Genomic DNA, 23,122 nt, shown 5'->3' with positions numbered 1-23,122 from the left:
GATACCAGGCATCCTTCTTGTAGTATCTCCTGGAAATCTTGTCTGTCTTCCCTGGGCAATTTTTCTGTAAATATACTGAGGGAGTCCCACAGAGAACGATCATACCTGCTCAGGAGCACAGACGCACTGGAGACCTTCATTGCTGAAGCCGCTGTCCCGCATATCTTTCTCCCTAGAGAGTCTAGATGCCTGCTCTCTTTATCCGGGGGCACCGTGGATGAAGATGCCACGAGTGGGTCTTTCGGGCGGCAGCTATGATAACCGAGTCCGGTGGCGGACCCTTTCTAAGGAATAAAGGGTCTTGTTCTGGAGGCTTGTATTTTTTGAGAATTCTAGCCGGGGCAGACTTAAGCGAGGTTGGGGCCAGAAAAGTGTCCATGGTTGGCTGCAACAAGCCAGGCACTAGAGGCAGCAACTTTTTTGACGCTGATCTCTGTTGTAGAGTCTCAAAGATGACCGATGAGGAGGTAGATGGTTCTGGAACCTCTATGTTGAGTTTCTACGCTCCTCTTAGCAACACCTCGTTGAATGTGGTAATGTCATCCACCGGTGAGACTCTAGCAGGTGGTGAATCTGTTAGGGTGGGTGAGTAACGCCCGACAGATGAACCTGATGAAGACCAAGAGGGTGATCTTCTTGACCGCGACCTGGATCTTCGTTGAGAGCGAGACCTGCTGCGAGACGCTGTAGCCGAGCGTCTAGGCCTCGCGGTCGGTTGGCGAGGAGCTGAACGAGCCCGTTCTGCCCTGGCTGTCGGTGATGGCGTTCTTGGCAGGGAGGCAGTAGGTGAATACATTCGCGAATATTGCGAATCTGGGGAGGCCGCTAGTCTGTTGAGGCTCTTCAGCCATCTCGGAGATAGGTTGATGGGCGAGACATGCCCAGATGATGCCGCTCTTGACCGAGAAGAGTCGCTCGGTATGGAGACCACTGGAGATGGCGCCTTGTCTGGCGTGGGGCGATGTTCTGCTCCCTGTGGGACAGCTAAAACCTGCGTCGACGTCGATGGCTGTGTCGACGTCGAAGGGCGCCTAGCCGGTTGCTCTTGCCTCGACGTTGAGTGCCTCGACGTAGAGTGCCTCGACGTAGAGTGCCTCGACGTAGAGTGCCTTGACGTCGAACGGCGATCCTTGGACCTCGACCTGCTCGCCGTTGTGTGCTTCGACGTGGAGCGATGGAAGGTCGACGGCGGATGTCTCTCGTGCCGTCGTGGCGATTTAGACGTCGTGTGTCCTGACGTCGGGGGGCGCACAGCCTTTGGCGGCGACCGGGCACGTCGGCGATGGCTCGACGTCGATCGGCGGGCTGCCGTCGACGGAGACCTGCCCCTGCTCTGATGTCCCTCCGACGCCGTTCCCTTCGACGTCAGGCGTGTCGCCGGCGATCTATGCCGGTGAGACGGTGGTAGCGACGACGTTGACGGTGAACAAACAGGTACTTTCCTACCTGTCGACCGGGCCATTCTCTCCTGAGAATGGCCTTCTGGCTGTCTGGGAAGTGAGGAGGACGATGTTCTTTGCCTCTCCTGAAGCCCATGTAGCCGGATCTTCTCTCTGTCTTTCAGAGTCCTCCTAGACATGTTCTTGCAGTACTTACAAGTGTCAGGGCAGTGACTCTGAGGCAGGCACACTATGCACAGAGAGTGGGGATCTGACTGGGCCTTCTTCTTCCCACAAGCAGGGCATTTGACAAAAAGTGAAGGCATTTTTCTGTCAGAAAAAACCTGCCTAGCTCAGACAAAGGTGTTATTTGTCGAGTGAAAAGTGAAAAAACGCTTTTTTAAAGAATTTTTCTGAGAAAAACTCAGAAAAACTGAGAGCTCAATGCTCCAGGATCCTCTCAGAAGAAGCCGGAAAAAAGAACTGACCTAACTGTGAACCAACTGTCACCTTTCCTTCACCCCTGAGGCATGGTGGGATACTGGAGGTGCTCAGGGTCTTAAAGGCACGGTGCCAAAGTTTTTATGGTTCTCCTGTGTTAACCTGCATGCAGCCTATTGGCTAAGAATGCTTCATTGTTTTTCAATGCAGTTTTTTCTATTTTTTCTCTAGAGTTTGCTACTGCTTACTTCACTAAGCCTAGTTTTAGGAGCTTGGGTACATATTTATGCTCTATTGTAGTATTTAATATAAAAATTAAATTAAAAAAAACTTCATAGAAATAAAGCATTTTAGCCTGTTTTTAACATGATAGCCTGCATGACTGTTTGTTACACATGTATAATATGTGTATATTTTATATATGCTCCGGGGTCCCCGCACAAGGGCGGGAATATTCAATGTTTATGACTATTGATGAGGATCCCCTGGAAGAGAAGTGCTTATTTCTGTTTGACATCTATATGTGGAAATAACCGGTTGATTCTCCTTTTCGATAAAGTGTCATTCGAAGTGTCACACATAACGTCTTGAAATGTTACACCTAAGGACACTACTAACACGAAAATGTTCCACAAGCAAAATGAAAATAATTGCAGCTATGATAAGAGGTGGGAGAAAAGAACTGTACATGTGTGAGGAAATGTTGATTCGGACTCAAAAAAGGTCTCCTAAGACTGCTGGCTTCATGTTACTTTTCTCAAAGTGCTTCAGAAAACTTATAGGCCATCTTAGGTAAATTTTAAATACCGGTCTCAAAGTAAACCCCCAATGAGAGAGGAAGAAAGTGTGTAGTAATAATCGAGCTGTGCTCAAATCAAATGACACAAGGGCTATCAATTACAATGGCATGTAAATTATGGAAATATGATTCAATTCTTGGAGCATCTAATCTGAGAAATCTGTAAATACTGTGATATGAATAAAGAGCAGGATGGGTGTTGAGAACCAGAATAACTGGCTCTGAACACTCTTGGTTAAATGAGGATAATACATTGATCCGAGGTTTCAAGAAACAGCGGGGGTCAGTCACTTCACATTCTGCAAAATACACGAAGAATGCTGCACAGGGAGCATACCCAGAACCCCATAACTCAGGGAGGTATCAGCTGAACACAATAACATGAAGGCTTTTGAGGGGGCAGAGTTCTCTGGCACCCAGGATGGCTGTAAAACTGGGGTTGATAGCTTCAGTTTCTGGCCCATGTTTCTGACACAGGTGTACGAGGTTGCTAGCATGAATCACCTGGAGCAATGGGATGAGGCAAATGTACCACAGTGTAACTTGTATGTGTAAGGAAATGCCTCCTTGGCATGGTTGCCCCCTGACTTTTTGCCTTTGCTGATGCTATGTTTACAATTGAAAGTGTGCTGAGGCCTGCTAACCAGGCCCCAGCACCAGTGTTCTTTCCCTAACCTGTACTTTTGTATCCACAATTGGCAGACCCTGGCATCCAGATAAGTCCCTTGTAACTGGTACTTCTAGTACCAAGGGCCCTGATGCCAAGGAAGGTCTCTAAGGGCTGCAGCATGTCTTATGCCACCCTGGAGACCTCTCACTCAGCACAGACACACTGCTTGCCAGCTTGTGTGTGCTAGTGAGAACAAAACGAGTAAGTCGACATGGCACTCCCCTCAGGGTGCCATGCCAGCCTCTCACTGCCTATGCAAGTATAGGTCAGTCACCCCTCTAGCAGGCCTTACAGCCCTAAGGCAGGGTGCACTATACCATAGGTGAGGGTACCAGTGCATGAGCATGGTACCCCTACAGTGTCTAAACAAAACCTTAGACATTGTAAGTGCAGGGTAGCCATAAGAGTATATGGTCTGGGAGTTTGTCAAACACGAACTCCACAGCACCATAATGGCTACACTGAAAACTGGGAAGTTTGGTATCAAACTTCTCAGCACAATAAATGCACACTGATGCCAGTGTACATTTTATTGCAAAATACACCCCAGAGGGCACCTTAGAGGTGCCCCCTGAAACTTAACCGACTGTCTGTCTAGGCTGACTAGTTCCAGCAGCCTGCCACACTAGAGACATGTTGCTGGCCCCATGGGGAGAGTGCCTTTGTCACTCTGAGGCCAGTAACAAAGCCTGCACTGGGTGGAGATGCTAACACCTCCCCCAGGTAGGAGCTGTAACACCTGGCGGTGAGCCTCAAAGGCTCACCCCTTTGTCACAGCCCAGCAGGGCACTCCAGCTTAGTGGAGTTGCCCGCCCCCTCCGGCCACGTCCCCCACTTTTGGCGGCAAGGCTGGAGGGAACAAAGAAAGCAACAAGGAGGAGTCACTGGCCAGTCAGGACAGCCCCTAAGGTGTCCTGAGCTGAGGTGACTCTAACTTTTAGAAATCCTCCATCTTGCAGATGGAGGATTCCCCCAATAGGGTTAGGATTGTGACCCCCTCCCCTTGGGAGGAGGCACAAAGAGGGTGTACCCACCCTCAGGGCTAGTAGCCATTGGCTACTAACCCCCCAGACCTAAACACGCCCTTAAATTTAGTATTTAAGGGCTACCCTGAACCCTAGAAAATTAGATTCCTGCAACAACAAGAAGAAGGACTGCCCAGCTGAAAACCCCTGCAGAGGAAGACCAGAAGACAACAACTGCCTTGGCTCCAGAAACTCACCGGCCTGTCTCCTGCCTTCCAAAGAACTCTGCTCCAGCGACGCCTTCCAAAGGGACCAGCGACCTCTGAATCCTCTGAGGACTGCCCTGCTTCGACGACGAAAAGAAACTCCCGAGGACAGCGGACCTGCTCCAAAAAGACTGCAACTTTGTTTCAAGAAGCAGCTTTAAAGAACCCTGCAACTCCCCGCAAGAAGCGTGAGACTTGCAACACTGCACCCGGCGACCCCGACTCGGCTGGTGGAGAACCAACACCTCAGGGAGGACCCCCGGACTACTCTACGACTGTGAGTACCAAAACCTGTCCCCCCTGAGCCCCCACAGCGCCGCCTGCAGAGGGAATTCCGAGGCTTCCCCTGACCGCGACTCTCTGAAACCTAAGTCCCGACGCCTGGAAAAGACCCTGCACCCGCAGCCCCCAGGACCTGAAGGACTGGACTTTCACTGGAGAAGTGACCCCCAGGAGTCCCTCTCCCTTGCCCAAGTGGAGGTTTCCCCGAGGAAGCCCCCCCTTGCCTTCCTGCAGCGCTAAAGAGATCCCTTGATCTCTCATAGACTAACATTGAAAACCCGACGCTTGTTTCTACACTGCACCCGGCCGCCCCCGCGCCGCTGAGGGTGAAATTTCTGTGTGGGCTTGTGTCCCCCCCGGTGCCCTACAAAACCCCCCTGGTCTGCCCTCCGAAGACGCGGGTACTTACCTGCAAGCAGACCGGAACCGGGGCACCCCCTTCTCTCCATTCTAGCCTATGCGTTTTGGGCACCACTTTGAACTCTGCACCTGACCGGCCCTGAGCTGCTGGTGTGGTGACTTTGGGGTTGCTCTGAACCCCCAACGGTGGGCTACCTTGGACCAAGAACTGAACCCTGTAAGTGTCTTACTTACCTGGTAAAACTAACAAAAACTTACCTCCCCCAGGAACTGTGAAAATTGCACTAAGTGTCCACTTTTGAAATAGCTATTTGTGAATAACTTGAAAAGTATACATGCAATTGAAATGATTCAAAGTTCCTAATGTACTTACCTGCAATACCTTTCAAACAAGATATTACATGTTAAATTTGAACCTGTGGTTCTTAAAATAAACTAAGAAAAGATATTTTTCTATAACAAAACCTATTGGCTGGATTTGTCTCTGAGTGTGTGTACCTCATTTATTGTCTATGTGTATGTACAACAAATGCTTAACACTACTCCTTGGATAAGCCTACTGCTCGACCACACTACCACAAAATAGAGCATTAGTATTATCTATTTTTACCACTATTTTACCTCTAAGGGGAACCCTTGGACTCTGTGCATGCTATTCCTTACTTTGAAATAGCACATACAGAGCCAACTTCCTACAGTATGTAACTGAATTCACTGTACAGAATTTTTGGTGGACAGGTTCTGGAAGACTTCTCTCCACTTATCCTCTGATAGCAGGATGCAAGCTGTCAGGTCGAAGTAAAAGGAGTTGGTCGGGGAAACTACTGTAGAGTGGTGAACACAGGAGCTCCTACTCTATGTGCCAGAAGCACAGATGCGATTATACTGAGAGCCACTGAAAATGACAGGAGTGGAGGAACTAAAGATATCTGTTTCGAACATGAAATGACACAAAAGTGCACATAATACCTCGAGAAGTGATTTGCATCAAGCACAAGAGACGAAACTGGCTTAAATAGTGGGTGCACAAAGAGTGCTTATGGAATTTCAAAACATGAGCACATATAAAGGCACTAAGATCGGAAACATCAATAAAATGACCAGAAAAGGCATGGAAACCCTGTAGAGACAATACAACAGAGGATTTAGCTTACAAAGAACACTTTCTGAAACTAGCTGTACAGATGAAAACCCCATTGTCTCAAGGAACAAGAACCTGCTGTCAGATCTTAGCCTGGGGTCACTACAGAGAAGATACTCTCATCAAGTGAGCAAATACCAGTTTGGGTTGGGGTGCCCGGAAACAGTCCTTCATTGTGGGAACCTAAGGATCCAGCTGGAAGAGGATGATACCCACATTTATTAGCATGAAAGTAGCTGAATCATTCTGAACTTGATTACGGCAAAAAGCTACTGGATGACATAGTAGGGTTTTGGAAGTACACTTATGTAGTAGTTTTGACATGTGTTGAACTAATGTTCTAACTTCTGGTGCTGAGTGCACTACTTCAAGTGGGGAGTTAATCTGAAAGCGTTCAGACGAGTGGGTGATGGAGACAGCCTGGATGCCTTCCCCCATCCTTTCCTTGCTTTTTTTTTTTTTTAACACTAAAACAGATTTAACTTAATCCTTGTTTCCATAGCAGGGGGTGGGCACAGTTATATCCGTAAAGAGGTCATAAGCGCTAATTACGAGTGTCCCTCAATGTTGGTGAAAGGCATGTCACCTGAAGAGTTCACCTGCTGCAAGCAGGCTAGGTTTCTGGGTGGAATACTAGGGAGAAACACTTGGAAATGTGTACAGTAGTTCAGAATTCTGCATACTATTTCCCAAAATTCCATAATCCCCATTATCCTACCACACCCTATCCTACGACAGTATCTGGATGTCCAGTAATGAGAAATCTGGGGGATGGAAAAGTGATTTTTATGATCCACTCGTGAAGCCTACATAATGAATTTGCAATCTTGAAATAAGAGGGAACATTTAAATGTCTACGGAAGGGACCATACCAAACGCATGTCTAGTTTTCTATGCAATGTGTCATCATGTTGGTAAACTATTCATTGCGTGGTGCTCAGTAAAAAAAAAAAAAAAAAAAAAAAAGTTAATGCTTCAATCCTAAATAGGCATTATGCTTTAGGCCCTGATAACACCACTCCGTGTTACACTTACAAACCATAGTATTTATTTCATGGCGCTGTTGCGTTGTCATATTAAGATTTCAGTGCAGAAAGTCTCTGGTTACTGATTAACTCCCTGCAGGAAGTTGGCTCTGTATATACTATTTCAAAGTAAGAAATAGTGAGCACAGAGTCCAAGGGTTCCCCTTAGAGGTAAGACAGTGGCAAAAAGAGATAATTCTAATGCTCTATTTTGTGGTAGTGTGGTCAAGCAGTAGGCTTATCCGAGGGTAGTGTTATGCATTTGTTGTACACACACAGGCAATACATGAGGAACACATACTCAAAGACTGATTCCAGGCCAATAGGTTTTTATATAGAAAAATATATTTTCTTAGTTTATTTTAAGAACCACAGGTTCAAGATTTACAAGTAATACTTCAAATGAAAGGTATTTCACTCAGGTATTTTAGGAACTTTGAATAATCACAATAGCATGTAGAGTTTTGGCAAAAATAGCAATAAGCTATTTTAAAAGTGGCACAGTGCAAAAATCAACAGTTCCTGGGGGAGGTAAGTAAATGTTAAGTTCACAGGTAAGTAAAACACTTACAGGGTTCACAGTTGGGTCCAAGGTAGCCCACCATTGGGGGTTCAAGGCAACCCCAAAGTTACCACACCAGCAGCTCAGGGTCGGTCAGGTGCAGAGGTCACAGTGGTGCCCAAAACATATAGGCTTCAATGGAAATAGGAGTGCTCCGGTTCCAGTCTGCCAGCAGGTAAGTACCCGCGTCTTTGGAGGGCAGACCAGGGGGTTTTGTAGGGCACCTGGGGGGGACACAAGCAGGCACAGAAAGTACACCCTCAGCGTCACAGGCGCGGCCGGGTGCAGAGTGCAAACAGGCGTCTGGTATCAAATAGGAATCAATGGGGAGACCCGGGGGTCTCTTCAACGATGCAGGCAGGCACAGGGGGGGCTCCTCAGGGTAGCCACCACCTGGGCTAGGCAGAGTGTTGCCTGGGGGGGGTCACTCCTGCACTGGAGTTCGGTTCCCTCTGGTCCTGGGGGCTGCGGGTGCAGTGCTGGTTCCAGGCATCGGGTTCCTTGTTACAGTCAGTCGCGGTCAGGGGGAAGCCTCTGGATTTCCACTGCAGGCATCGCTGTAGGGGCTCAGGGGGTCAACTCTAGCTACTCACGGGCTCGCAGTTGCCGGGGAGTCCTCCCTGTAGTGTTAGTTTTCCGCAGGTCGAGCCAGGGGCGTCTGGTGCAGAGTGGAAAGTCTCACGCTTCCGGCAGGAAACATGGGGTCTTTAAAGTTGCTTCTTTGTTGCAGAAAGTTGCAGTTTGTTGAACAGGGCCGCTATTCTCGGGAGCTTCTTGGTCCTTTAGATGCAGGGTAGTCCTCTCAGGCTTCAGAGGTCGCTGGACCCTGTTGGATGCGTCGCTGTAGCAGTCTTCTTCGAAGTAGGGAGACAGGCCGGTGGGGCTGGGGCCAAATCAGTTGTCGTCTCCGTCTTCACTGCAGGGCTTCAGGTCAGCAATCCTTCTTCTTCTTTAGGTTGCAGGAATCTAGTTTCCTAGGTTCTGTGGGCCCCTAAATACTGAATTTAGGGGTGTATTTAGGTCTGGGAGGGCAGTAGCCAATGGCTACTGTCCTTGAGCGTGGCTAAACCCTCTTTGTTCGTCCTCCCTGTGGGGAGGGGGGCACATCCCTAATCCGATGTGGGGAGTCCTCCTTCTACAAGATGGAGGATTTCTAAAAGTAAGAATCATCTCAGCTCAGGACACCTTAGGGGCTGTCCTGACTGGGGGGGCGACTCCTTCTTGTTTTCCTCATTATCTCCTCCAGCCTTGCTGCCAAAAGTGGAGGCCACTGCAGCACACTTTCAAATCATATTTTAGCATCAGCATAGGCAAAAAGTCAGGGGGTAACCATGCCAAGGAGGCATTTCCTTACACTCCCCCACCCCCAAATTGAAATAGTTTCATCTAATTTATTTTCTTGGACAAAGAAACCACTGCTGTAATGCCAAAACATTGCCAAAAAAAAGAAAAGTTAGGCCCATTCCTCACTGCATGTTATGGGATGCTAGGGGACACTTCTGCTTAGCAGTAAGCATACGTTCCAGAAAGGGAAAATGGTGCGTATAAGAAAAGAGCACACCCTCAAACTTTTGCAAAGAGAGCACCCTTTTACCATTTGAAATGTCTTCAATATTAAGGCAATTTCAGATATCCATCCAGTAAATACCTGAGGGAAGACAACAAAATACCTCCACAAGTGAACCAGTCACGAGCAGCAAACTTAAGCAAACAGGAACAATGACAACTTATATTTAACCCCTTCTGTGCCGCGGACGTAGTGGTTACGTCCCGCGGCACAGTGCTGCTGTGCCGAGGACGTAACCACTACGTCCTCGGCACACAGCCCAGAGGGAGCGCTCTCGCTCCCTCTGTGTGCTTCCCCCCACCCCCCCAAAGTCAGGGATGGAAGGGGAAGCCCTTCCCCTTCCACCCCCGACCCCCCCAACCCCCCATAATGACGTCAGCGCGCGATCGCGCGCTGACTTCATTATGGGGATTTCGCCGCACAGGAAGCCATTTGCTTCCTGTGCGGCGAACGGAGAAGAGGTGAGTTCCTCTTCCCGGTGGGTGGGGGGTTTGGGCTAAAGAGGCACCGGGGGAAAGGAAAGGCTTTTCCTTTCCCCCGGTGTCTCTTTGAGCATTCCTGCTGCCCGATCGCATTGCGATCGGGCAGCAGGAATGCCCACTAGACACCAGGGATTTTTTTTTTTTGTTGTACTTTCTGTTTCTTGTTGGCGGGGAGCGGCCCCTTGGGCAAGGGTCGCTCCCCTTGTGGGGGCAATTTGTTACGGCCATTTCTGCCCCCCTTGGGGGCAGATTGGCCTACTTTTTAGGCGGATCTGCCCCCAAGGGGGGCAGAAACCACTGGATCACCAGGGATTTTTATTTTCTGTGCATTTATGTTGGGGGGGGGTGCCCCCTTGGGCAAGGGGCGCCCCCCCCAAGGGGGCAGAGAACTGTTGGCCTTTTCTGCCCCCCTTGGGGGCAGATCGGCCTATTTGTTTTAGGTCCATCTGCCCCCAAGGGGGGCAGAAGCCACTTAGGCACCAGGGATTGTGTGTGTAGTGAATGGGGGGGCGCCCCCTTGGGCAAGGGTCGCTCCCCTGTGGGGGGCATGTCCTTTAGGGCCATTTCTGCCCCCCTTGAGGGCAGATTGGCTACTTTTTAGCCAGATCTGCCCCCAAGGGGGGCAGAAAACACTAGATCACCAGGGTTTTTTATTTTTATGTGTATTTATGTGGGGGGGGGGGTGCCCCCTTGGGCAAGGGGCGCCCCCCCCAAGGGGGCAGAGAACTGTTGGCCTTTTCTACCCCCCTTGGGGCAAATCGGCCTATTTTTTTTAGGTCCATCTGCCCCCAAGGGGGGCAGAAGCCACTTAGGCACCAGGGATTGTGTGTGTAGTGGATGGGGGGGCGCCCCCTTGGGCAAGGGTCGCTCCCCTTTGGGGGGCATGTCTTTTAGGGCCATTTCTGCCCCCCTTGAGGGCAGATCAGCCTATTATTTTTAGGCTGATCTGCCCCCAAGGGGGGCAGAAACCACTAGAACGCCAGGGATGTTTTTTTATGTGTTTATTTCTGTGGGGGGGCGTCCCCTTGGGCACGGGGCGCCCCCCCAAGGGGGGCATTGACCTGTTGGCCATTTCTGCCCCCCCTGGGGGCAGATGGGCCTATTTTTCTAGACCCACCTGCCCCCAAGGGGGGCAGAAGCCACATAGACACCAGGGATAGTGTGTGTGTGTGTGTTAGTGGATGGGGGGGGGGGTTTGGGCAAGGGTCGCCCCCCACTTTGGGGGCACATGTACCCAGGCCATTTCTGCACCCCTTGGAGACAGATCAGCCTATTATTTTTAGGCTGATCTGCCCCCAAGGGGGGCAGAAACCACTAGAACGCCAGGGATGTTTTTTTATGTGTTTATTTTTGTGGGGGGGCGTCCGCTTGGGCACGGGGCGCCCCCCCAAGGGGGGCATTGACCTGTTGGCCATTTCTGCCCCCCCTGGGGGCAGATGGGCCTATTTTTCTAGACCCACCTGCCCCCAAGGGGGGCAGAAGCCACGTAGACACCAGGGATAGTGTGTGTGTGTGTGTGTGTGTGTTAGTGGATGGGGGGGGGGCTTGGGCAAGGGTCGCCCCCCACTTTGGGGGCACATGTACCCAGGCCATTTCTGCACCCCTTGGAGACAGATCAGCCTATTATTTTTAGGCTGATCTGCACCCAAGGGGGGCAGAAACCACTAGAACGCCAGGGATGTTTTTTTATGTGTTTATTTTTGTGGGGGGGCGTCCCCTTGGGCACGGGGCGCCCCCCCAAGGGGGGCATTGACCCGTTGGCCATTTCTGCCCCCCCCGGGGGCAGATGGGCCTATTTTTCTAGACCCACCTGCCCCCAAGGGGGGCAGAAGCCACGTAGACACCAGGGATAGTGTGTGTGTGTGTGTGTGTGTTAGTGGATGGGGGGGGGGGCTTGGGCAAGGGTCGCCCCCCACTTTGGGGGCACATGTACCCAGGCCATTTCTGCACCCCTTGGAGACAGATCAGCCTATTATTTTTAGGCTGATCTGCCCCCAAGGGGGGCAGAAACCACTAGAACGCCAGGGATGTTTTTTTATGTGTTTATTTTTGTGGGGGGGCGTCCCCTTGGGCACGGGGCGCCCCCCCAAGGGGGGTATTGACCTGTTGGCCATTTCTGCCCCCCCTGGGGGCAGATGGGCCTATTTTTCTAGACCCACCTGCCCCCAAGGGGGGCAGAAGCCACGTAGACACCAGGGATAGTGTGTGTGTGTGTGTGTGTGTGTGTTAGTGGATGGGGGGGGGCTTGGGCAAGGGTCGCCCCCCACTTTGGGGGCACATGTACCCAGGCCATTTCTGCACCCCTTGGAGACAGATCAGCCTATTATTATTAGGCTGATCTGCCCCCAAGGGGGGCAGAAACCACTAGAACGCCAGGGATTTTTTTTTATGTGTTTATTTTTGTGTGGGGGCGTCCCCTTGTGCACGGGCGCCCCCCCAAGGGGGGCATTGACCTGTTGGCCATTTCTGCCCCCCCCTGGGGGCAGATGGGCCTATTTTTCTAGACCCACCTGCCCCCAACGGGGGCAGAAGCCACGTAGACACCAGGGATAGTGTGTGTGTGTGTGTGTGTGTGTGTGTTAGTGGATGGGGGGGGGCTTGGGCAAGGGTCGCCCCCCACTTTGGGGGCACATGTACCCAGGCCATTTCTGCACCCCTTGGAGACAGATCAGCCTATTATTTTTAGGCTGATCTGCCCCCAAGGGGGGCAGAAACCACTAGAACGCCAGGGATTTTTTTTTATGTGTTTATTTTTGTGTGGGGGCGTCCCCTTGGGCACGGGCGCCCCCCCAAGGGGGGCATTGACCTGTTGGCCATTTCTGCCCCCCCTGGGGGCAGATGGGCCTATTTTTCTAGAACCACCTGCCCCCAAGGGGGCAGAAGCCACTTAGGCACCAGGGATAGTGTTGTGTGTGTTTTTTTTGTTTGAGGGCTGTCCCCTTTGGCAAGGGTCGCTCTCCATGGGGACACAGTACTAAAGGTATTTTTTGGCTTCCTTGGGGCAGACAGGCCTATTTTTTTAGTAGGCCCATCTGCCCCTATGGCAGAATCCACTTAGGCACCAATTTCTAAAATGTTTGATGGTGGGGTGTTTGTCAACTGAAGAAGTCTTTGCATTTGTGATAAAAAATGTTTTCCTCCTTTTTGTTCTAGTTCAAAGCTTTTGCTTTATTTGCTGTGGCTCCTTGCGGTTTTGGCGGTGGTTGACCTGCAGTTTGCACAGTTGCATGTTTTAGGTAAGTAAAAACAATTTACTCCAAAGGAGTATTGTTGCCATGCATGAATGACATGTTTGTAGGGGGTGTACTAAATGCAGGATTGTGTGTGAAATTGTCCTTAGGTTTGTGCACAATGATATTTGTTTTGTCTTATTTCTAATTTGCCTTTCTTTCTTCTTTTTAGTGGGATATCATTGGTGATTGCTGTGTAGTTGCTGGTGAATCAAGCTTTTTCAGGCAAGTGAGCGGTATAGTTTTTGAGTTTGTAACTCTTACTAACAAAGCTACACTTTGTTACTTGTCTTACACAGTGCTGGTTGTTGGTGGTGAATTTGTCCAGTTAATTTTAGCAGGAGAGATCATGGCTAGCCGCAGGATGACCGCTCAGCAGGTGGTTGGTATGCTTTTTGAGTCACAGTCTGATCATGACTATGAGACGGACTCTGCATCTGAGGCAGAGGAGGAAGTCAGAGATTCTGGCAGTGATGTTTCTGTTGGAGGGGAATCTTCTGATGATGAAGCCACACTCAGTGCAGATGAAGGTTCTGTTTTAGAGGAGGACATTGATGTGCCAATAGTGCAGCAACCTGGGGCTGAAAGGTTTCCCGTTAGAAGACCTGATGTCTGGGTTGCCCCAAACATGGAGCAGCCAGAGTTGCCTGCCTTTACTGGTCTCCCGGGGTGTAACGCCAATACAGAGAACTTTATGCCTATCAATTTCTTTGAGTTATTCATGGATGATGTGTTTTTGGAAGAGATTGTTGAGCAGACTAATTTGTATGCGGAGCAGCATTTGAGGGACAACGCTGCTAGACTTAGGCCACACTCTAGAGCTGCCCAGTGGATTCCCACAAATTTGGAGGAGCTAAAAAAGTTTTTGGGTTTGACTTTTTTGATGGGGTTGATAAGGAAGCCGTCACTGGCTTCTTATTGGTCTACTAGTCCCTTGATGGCAACAGCTATATTTCCAGCTACCATGAGTCGTAATCGGTATTTGCTTCTTCTTAGGATGCTGCATTTTGTTGACAATGCATTAGCCTTGCCACGAGATCACCCAGATTCTGACCGTCTTTTTAAGATTAGGCCTGTCCTTGATCATTTTGTAGATCGGTTTTCGGAGGTCTATGTTCCAGGCAAAGAGATAAGTGTGGACGAGTCTTTGGTCCTCTTCAAGGGTCGTTTGGTTTTTAGGCAGTACATTCCTAGCAAAAGGGCACGATATGGAATTAAATTGTATATGCTGTCTGAAAGTAGGACAGGATATGTGTATAGTTTCCGTGTGTACACTGGTAGGGATTCCAATATTGACCCCCCTGGTTGTCCTCCCACTTTTGGAGTTACTGAGAAAATAGTGTGGGATCTTGGTAGACGACTGTTCAACAAAGGTCACCATTTGTATGTAGATAACTTCTACACTGGTGTGCAGTTGTTCAAGGAATTGTTTAGAGTGGACACAGTTGCTTGTGGCACAATCCGTTCTAACCGGAAAGGCTATCCAAGGGAGCTTGTCTGTAAAAAACTTGAGAGGGGACAGTGCTGTGCCTTGCGGAACGAGGAGCTGCTAGCTTTGAAATTTTCAGACAAGAGGGATGTCTACATGCTAAGTACCATCCATGATGAGAGTACTTCCCCTGTGACTGTTTGGGGCCAGGTTGCTGAAGTGCGCAAACCTGTGTGCATTTTAGATTATAATAAGCACATGGGAGGTGTAGATAGAGTTGACCAGAGGTTGGAACCTTATACTGCTATTCGTAAGTCTTATGTTTGGTATAAGAAGTTAGCACTTCACCTCTTCCACTTAGCAACCTTCAATGCTTTTATTGTGTTTAGGGATAGGTCTCCAGACTCAAAGATGACATTTGTGAAATTTCAGGAGTCAGTGATAGAGAGCCTTATTGTGGTGGAACAGGCCACAGTTCCTAGAGAAGCAGTGGTGGAGGATGTGGCTAGATTGAAAGATCGCCACTTTGCTGAGCACATTCCTCCCACACCCAAAAAAGACTTTCCAGCTAAGAAATGTAGAGTGTGTTTTCGAAGAGGTATCCGGAGGGAGTCTCGAATGTACTGCCCAGATTGTCCTTCAAAGCCTGGGCTGTGTGTCGGTGCTTGTTTTAAGAATTACCACACCCAGAAGAATTTCTGGGAACAACCATGAGTGTAAACTCATGTCTGTTTTGTATTTTCATGTGTTTAGTTTCATGGTTAGCATTTCTGTCATGTTGTTAGTTAGAGCTTTTGTGTTTGTTGTTTTGTAATTCTTTCTACTTAGTTAGGGGTTCCGCTGTTTAAAAAAAAAAAAAAAAATATGATGCCATTGTGTGTGGAGTGGGGCTTGGCTGAGACTGTACATATTGACTTGATGTTGGCTACTGCAACACACTGCCAGCCAAACACCAGTCCACACACTCCCATCAGCTGGTGTGATTGTTGTATCAGGCATGTGGGCGTATGTAAGTGATGGGCCCTTGAGTGGCGCTGTCTGTCGATGTGAGTGTTGTAATGTGCTGGGCCCGTGGCTGGCGGTGTGAATGGCCTTGTGTGTGTCATGTATGAAAGTTGTGTGAATGGACTGTAAAGCGGTTGGTGCCTTGTCGCGGCTTTACAGCTCACGAGCTGTGAGTCATTGGTTCAGTTTTTTGCCTTTCAGTTACTAACAGTGCTTTTCATTTTTGTGAAAGCTCTTGTTAGTAAAATTTGATCCACTGAACCATCACTCACCCTCGTGCCAAATCCAACCAGTATGTGTGGTAAAAATGACCAAACCTGCTCCGCTGTAATCAGGCGTTGCAGCACACCTATGACACGCTAGGTGCCTCAGGTGGGACCCCGATGATGAAGCATGCCACCAACTTGGTTGGTGGGTGAGGGGTCTTTTTCACATAACCTAAGTGTGTTTCTTTTCAAAATTTTAGTGTTTGGCACATCACGGACGTATGTGGGCACATCAAAACGATATATTACAAAACTACCTGTGTTTGGGGGGGGAGAGGGCACCTATGTTTTTGGTCCTGTGTGCGGCCTTCATCTAGGGAAACCTACCAAACCCAGACATTTTTTAAAACTAGACACCCCAAGGAGTCTAGGGAGGAGTGGCTTGCGTGGATCCCCCAACATTTTCTTACCCAGACTCCTCTGTAAACCTCAAAATGTGCTTAAAAAAAGCATATTTTCCTGACTTTTCTTCGTACGATCACCACTCCAGCACAAAATTCCTACTCCCCAGTGTTCCCCTCAGTCTCCCAAATAAAATGACACCTCACGTATGTGGGTCCCCAAAGCAGAGTCAGTCTAAAGATGTATAAAAGAATATGTCCTTATAAACTCGCAGTACTATCCCCTGTATCTCTACAAGTTTTGGGCCTTATTCTGTTGGAGGCACCTGGCCCACCCACACAACTGAGGTATAATTTTTATCGGGAGACTTGGGGGAACGCTGGGTGGAAGGAAATTTGTGGCTCCACTCAGATTCCAGAACTTTCTGTCACCGAAATGTGTGAAAAATGCGTTTTTTTAGCCAATATTTGAGGTTTGGAAAGGATTCTGGATAACAGAACCTGGTCAGAGCCCCTCAAGTCACCCCATCTTGGATTCCCCTAGGTCTCTAGTTTTCAGAAATGCACAGGTTTGGTAGGTTTCCCTAGGTGCTGGCTGAGCTACAGGCCAAAAACTACAGGTAGGCACTGTTTTCAATGAAAAAATGTGATGTGTCCACGCTGCGCTTTGGGGCGTTTCCTGTCGCGGGCGCTAGGCCTACCCACACAAGTGAGGTATCATTTTTATCGGGAGACGTGGGGGAACGCTGGGTGGAAGGAAATTTGTGGCCCCTCTCAGATTCCAGAACTTTCTGCCACAGAAATGTGAGGAACATGTGTTTTTTTAGCCAAATTTTGAGGTTTGCAAAGGATTCTGGGTAACAGAACCTGGTCCGAGCCACACAAATCACCCCATCTTGGATTCCCCTAGGTCTCTAGTTTTCAGAAATGCACAGGTTTGGTAGGTTTCCCTAGGTGGCGGCTGAGCTAGAGGCCAAAATCTACAGGTAGGCACTTTGCTAAAAACAGGTCTGTTTTCTGTGATGTGTCCACGTTGCGCTTTGGGGCGTTTCCTGTCGCGGGCGCTAGGCCTACCCACACAAGTGAGGTATCATTTTTATCGGGAGACGTGGGGGAACGCTGGGTGGAAGGAAATTTGTGGCTCCTCTCAGATTCCAGAACTTTCTGCCACAGAAATGTGAAGAACATGTGTTTTTTTAGCCAATTTTTGAGCTTTGCAAAGGATTCTGGGTAACAGAACCTGGTCCGAGCCCCGCCAGTCACCCCTCCTTGGATTCCCCTAGGTCTCTAGTTTTCAGAAATGTACAGGTTTGGTAGGTTTCCCTAGGTGCCGGCTGAGCTAGAGGCCAAAATCTACAGGTAGTCACTTCGCAAAAAACACCTCTGTTTTCTTCCAAAATTTTGGTGGTGTCCACGTTGCGCTTTGGGGCGTTTCCTGTCGCGGGCGCTAGGCCTACCCACGCAAGTGAGGTATCATTTTTATCGGGAGACTTGGGGGAACGCTGGGTGGAAGGAAATTTGTGGCTCCTCCCAGATTCCAGAACTTTCTGCCACAGAAATGTGAGGAACATGTGTTTTTTTAGCCAATTTTTGAGCTTTGCAAAGGATTCTGGGTAACAGAACCTGGTCCGAGCCCCGCCAGTCACCCCTCCTTGGATTCCCCTAGGTCTCTAGTTTTCAGAAATGCACAGGTTTGGTAGGTTTCCCTAGGTGGCGGCTGAGCTAGAGGCCAAAATCTACAGGTAGGCACTTTGCTAAAAACAGGTCTGTTTTCTGTGATGTGTCCACGTTGCGCTTTGGGGCGTTTCCTGTCGCGGGCGCTAGGCCTACCCACACAAGTGAGGTATCATTTTTATCGGGAGACGTGGGGGAACGCTGGGTGGAAGGACATTTGTGGCTCCTCTCAGATTCCAGCACTTTCTGCCACAGAAATGTGAGGAACATGTGTTTTTTTAGCCAATTTTTGAGCTTTGCAAAGGATTCTGGGTAACAGAACCTGGTCCGAGCCCCGCCAGTCACCCCTCCTTGGATTCCCCTAGGTCTCTAGTTTTCAGAAATGTACAGGTTTGGTAGGTTTCCCTAGGTGCCGGCTGAGCTAGAGGCCAAAATCTACAGGTAGTCACTTCGCAAAAAACACCTCTGTTTTCTTCCAAAATTTTGGTGGTGTCCACGTTGCGCTTTGGGGCGTTTCCTGTAGCGGGCGCTAGGCCTACCCACACAAGTGAGGTATCATTTTTATCGGGAGACGTGGGGGAACGCTGGGTGGAAGGAAATTTGTGGCTCCTCTCAGATTCCAGAACTTTCTGCCACAGAAATGTGAGGAACATGTGTTTTTTTAGCCAATTTTTGAGCTTTGCAAAGGATTCTGGGTAACAGAACCTGGTCCGAGCCACACAAATCACCCCATCTTGGATTCCCCTAGGTCTCTAGTTTTCAGAAATGCACAGGTTTGGTAGGTTTCCCTAGGTGGCGGCTGAGCTAGAGGCCAAAATCTACAGGTAGGCACTTTGCTAAAAACAGGTCTGTTTTCTGTGATGTGTCCACGTTGCGCTTTGGGGCGTTTCCTGTCGCGGGCGCTAGGCCTACCCACACAAGTGAGGTATCATTTTTATCGGGAGACGTGGGGGAACGCTGGGTGGAAGGACATTTGTGGCTCCTCTCAGATTCCAGCACTTTCTGCCACAGAAATGTGAGGAACATGTGTTTTTTTAGCCAATTTTTGAGCTTTGCAAAGGATTCTGGGTAACAGAACCTGGTCCGAGCCACACAAATCACCCCATCTTGGATTCCCCTAGGTCTCTAGTTTTCAGAAATGCACAGGTTTGGTAGGTTTCCCTAGGTGGCGGCTGAGCTAGAGGCCAAAATCTACAGGTAGGCACTTTGCTAAAAACAGGTCTGTTTTCTGTGATGTGTCCACATTGCGCTTTGGGGTGTTTCCTGTCGCGGGCGCTAGGCCTACCCACACAAGTGAGGTATCATTTTTATCGGGAGACGTGGGGAAACGCTGGGTGGAAGGAAATTTGTGGCTCCTCTCAGATTCCAGAACTTTCTGCCACAGAAATGTGAGGAACATGTGTTTTTTTAGCCAAATTTTGAGGTGTGCAAAGGATTCTGGGTAACAGAACCTGGTCCGAGCCACACAAATCACCCCATCTTGGATTCCCCTAGGTCTCTAGTTTTCAGAAATGCACAGGTTTGGTAGGTTTCCCTAGGTGGCGGCTGAGCTAGAGGCCAAAATCTACAGGTAGGCACTTTGCTAAAAACAGGTCTGTTTTCTGTGATGTGTCCACATTGCGCTTTGGGGCGTTTCCTGTCGCGGGCGCTAGGCCTACCCACACAAGTGAGGTATCATTTTTATCGGGAGACTTGGGGGAACATAGAATAGCAAAACAAGTGTTATTGCCCCTTGTCTTTCTCTACATTTTTCCCTTCCAAATGTAAGACAGTGTGTAAAAAAGACGTCTATTTGAGAAATGCCCTGTAATTCACATGCTAGTATGGGCACCCCGGAATTCAGAGATGTGCAAATAACCACTGCTTCTCAACACCTTATCTTGTGCCCATTTTGGAAATACAAAGGTTTTCTTGATAGCTATTTTTTACTCTTTATATTTCAGCAAATGAATTGCTGTATACCCGGCATAGAATGAAAACCCACTGCAGGGTGCAGGTCATTTATTGGCTCTGGGTACCTAGAGTTCTTGATGAACCTACAAGCCCTATATATCCCCGCAACCAGAAGAGTCCAGCAGACGTAACGGTATATTGCTTTCGAAAATCTGACATTGCAGGAAAAAGTTACAGAGTAAAACTTAAAGAAAAATTGATGTTTTTTTCACCTCAATTTCAATATTTTTCTTTTTCAGTTGCTATTTTCTGTAGGAAACCCTTGTAGGATCTACACAAATTACCCCTTGCTGAATTCAGAATTTTGTCTACTTTTCAGAAATGTTGCGGTTTATGGGATCCAGCGTTGGTTTCATGCCCATTTCTGTCACTGACTGGAAGGAGGCTGAAAGCACAAAAAATCGTAAAAATGGGGTATGTCCCAGTAAAATGCCAAAATTGGGTTGAAAAATTGGGTTTTCTGATTCAAGTCTGCCTGTTCCTGAAAGCTGGGAAGCTGGTGATTTTATCACCGCAAACCCTTTGTTGATGCCCTTTTCAGGGAAAAAACCACAAGCCTTCTTCTGCAGCCCATTTTTCCAAAAATTTTTAAAAAAATGAAATTTTCACTGTTTTTTGGCTAATTTCTTGGCCTCCTTCTGGGGAACCCACAAAGTCTGGGTACCTCTAGAATCCCTAGGATGTTGGAAAAAAAGGACGCAAATTTGGCATGGGTAGTTTATGTGAACAAAAAGTTATGAGGGCCTAAGCGCGAACTGCTCCAAATAGCCAAAAAAAGGCTCGGCACAGGAGGGGGAAAAGGCCTGGCAGCGAAGGGGTTAAAGTGAGCAGATTAAACATTTATATAGACTTGTATCACATTATATCTTTACTGGAAAACACTGTGGTCAACAACGCATTTTATTTTTTATCTTCTAAGAAAAGTAACCTTACCAGTTGATTTCTCCTCTGTCTGCTTTCTCATTTACTAAGTCCTTCCACTGTTCATGAGTGCTTCTAATTATTTTAACAGCAAATGCCTATTAAAAACAAACAATTGTAGAAAGATTCAAAGCAATGTTTTACAGCTCTGAACATGACAAAGTAGTTAAGGCTGTTCAAAAAGTACAATTGTAGGTGTAGTGACAGAAGTCTGTTCATGGTCTGGAACAGCTGTAACACCCCACCCACTGTCAATTTGCCTTGCCCCATGTTTTTCCACCAGGGGACTCAATTTGTGAGTTCGTGGAGTTGCCTTGATTTTTTTTTATTTTTGCCCATGAAGTTGAGCATGGATAAGGCCCCTTCATGTGTGGCAACAGGAATACTGAAAGAGGGTGTCAGCAGATCCTAGCACAGCATCAGAGTCCTTTATGCCTGTAGCACCTAGAAGTGCGAGGTCTTGCAGGTTTCTTCCTAATGTAGTGGTTCACTGCCTTTAGAGTTATTTGGACACCACCTAATCACTACTGAACTCGGGGACTCCCACTGAATCCTCACTGGAATCTGGGGACCCCACGGAGTCATTACTGGAAAGAGGGGACCCCAGCCTTAGTAGTTTTGATGATTTTAACTGCAAAACAATACACAAAAAACACAAGCAATCACTCATCAAACAAATAACACAAACGATGATGATATATTTTATTTAATTCACAAAAAAGTATTAAAAAAAAAGAATCGGAAGGATGGAGCCTTTATAAATTCAATTTAGGCCACTAATCATCCGTACTACATTCGGTTTAGTGCACTTGTTCATTGCTTCTTCCATAATCAATCTGAAGATACTAACTTACTTTTTAGCCTCCAATTTCAAATTCCTTCACATTCAGAGGACGTTTTAAAATTTAAAATGTTGCTTTTTATTTATACACACTTTATTAAACTGTTGACATTATTTCATCTTCTAAGGAGTCAGCACCTCACCCCAAACCCTCAGCAGGCTTCGCAGGCCCCAAGGGGTCCCTGGGCCACACGTTAAAAACCACTGCCCTAGTGTCCTTCGTTCCAGCCCCGTTCTAATGTTTGCAACCAGAAGGCTGTGTGCACAGGATGAGGAAACCGTTTACAAGTTGAATGGTGGCCATTAAAAACACAATGTGTACCTGCACAAATTAGCGAGTGCCTTCAGGATGTCTTGTCCTTGTGTGAACATAGAAATATGCATGCCCTTTTTTTGCCCTGTGCAACTGCCACAAAACTACAAGATGTCAGATGATTGGGGTAATCTATGTCTGCTGAAAGCCAGACCAGTTGCTAACTGTCATAAATGTACACTTCCAACCTTTGTGTGCCATGCATCACCAAGCAAGGATGATCATGGTGATTGTGTCTTGGTGCAATCCACATTTTCAAGTAATACAATGAAACCTGTCCTTTTCTATCTTCCTGATCAATCTGGGGAAATGTTGTAAAACCAGGGAGATTATTTTCCCTAATGGAGAAGCGTTTGCAAACTAAAATTTCGATTTTTAGTTGGATCTAGCTTCTCACCAGTCCCACCAAGACAGCATAAGTACAGAACTTCCTCTCCGAAGCCAGAAAATAGTACTCTACATGGCCTTCAGATGACTTTACAGATGAGGCCATGGAGAAATGTCCAAAGTACAGGGCCCTGCTGCTGCTATCCTCAAAGGGCAGGGAATAAGCGCTAGACTTCTAAACGCTGCTGCTGTAGTTGAAGAGAATACAAGCTGTACAACTGGATAACTGTCTAGAGGAACCAAAGATCAACAAGAGCAAAACAAAGCCCAACTGACTGAGGCTTGAGTGTAGGGTGCTAAAGCAATTTACAAAGGAGTTCCAGTACCCTTATGACCAGCAGCCAAAACCGGAAAAAAACACCTGAGTAACCATATGTGTTCTGCAACTTTGAGAATGGTGAGCCTACATCCATCTCGAGATACCCAAAACCAATTATTACAACTCTCCACCGCCTAACACCCTATTTTAAAGCCCAGAGAGCCTTGGAGGCTTTCCTTTTCATCCTAGGCTCATACTCTGTTAACAGTCCCTCTACACCTTACCATGTTGGAGTCACTGGCTTTAAAGACATGGCTGGCTCCTGCACCAAAAATCCCCATCCCCGGTATCTAATGAATGACTGAACACGTGCACGCCACGTCAACAGAGTGACTGGACACATCTAAGAAACGGAAGCCTGAAATCTGGTAGAGCCAGGGTGCATTGTTATGGGTGCTCCTTTGCAATCAAACACCTGTGCCCCTTTCAGTGACTATGAGTTTGTTTAGATCGTGAACTCCTCTCCTTTTGTGATTGACCCTAGTGCATCTCTTCTCCTCCCGA

The 23,122-nt window shown here is 48.2% G+C and overlaps 1 protein-coding gene across 2 annotated transcripts in view; it reads right to left on the bottom strand.

Moving 5' to 3' along the window:
- PPA1 (inorganic pyrophosphatase 1) overlaps positions 1-23,122 on the bottom strand; it is a 327,202-nt gene that overhangs the window by 127,292 nt on the left and 176,788 nt on the right. For both annotated transcript variants that reach the window (XR_011204987.1, XM_069240377.1), the window contains exon 8: positions 20,771-20,856. Coding sequence is in view for 1 of the 2 variants with exons in the window: in XM_069240377.1 (XP_069096478.1) it covers positions 20,771-20,856 (86 nt within the window). In the remaining variant the exon portion in view is untranslated. The remainder of the gene's footprint in view (positions 1-20,770; positions 20,857-23,122) is intronic.

This window comes from Pleurodeles waltl, chromosome 6 (genome assembly GCF_031143425.1).
Source record: "Pleurodeles waltl isolate 20211129_DDA chromosome 6, aPleWal1.hap1.20221129, whole genome shotgun sequence".
Lineage (NCBI taxonomy): Eukaryota > Metazoa > Chordata > Amphibia > Caudata > Salamandridae > Pleurodeles > Pleurodeles waltl.
The sequence above is the reverse complement of the archived record's forward strand: the minus strand, read 5'-3'. Positions and strand labels throughout refer to the sequence as shown.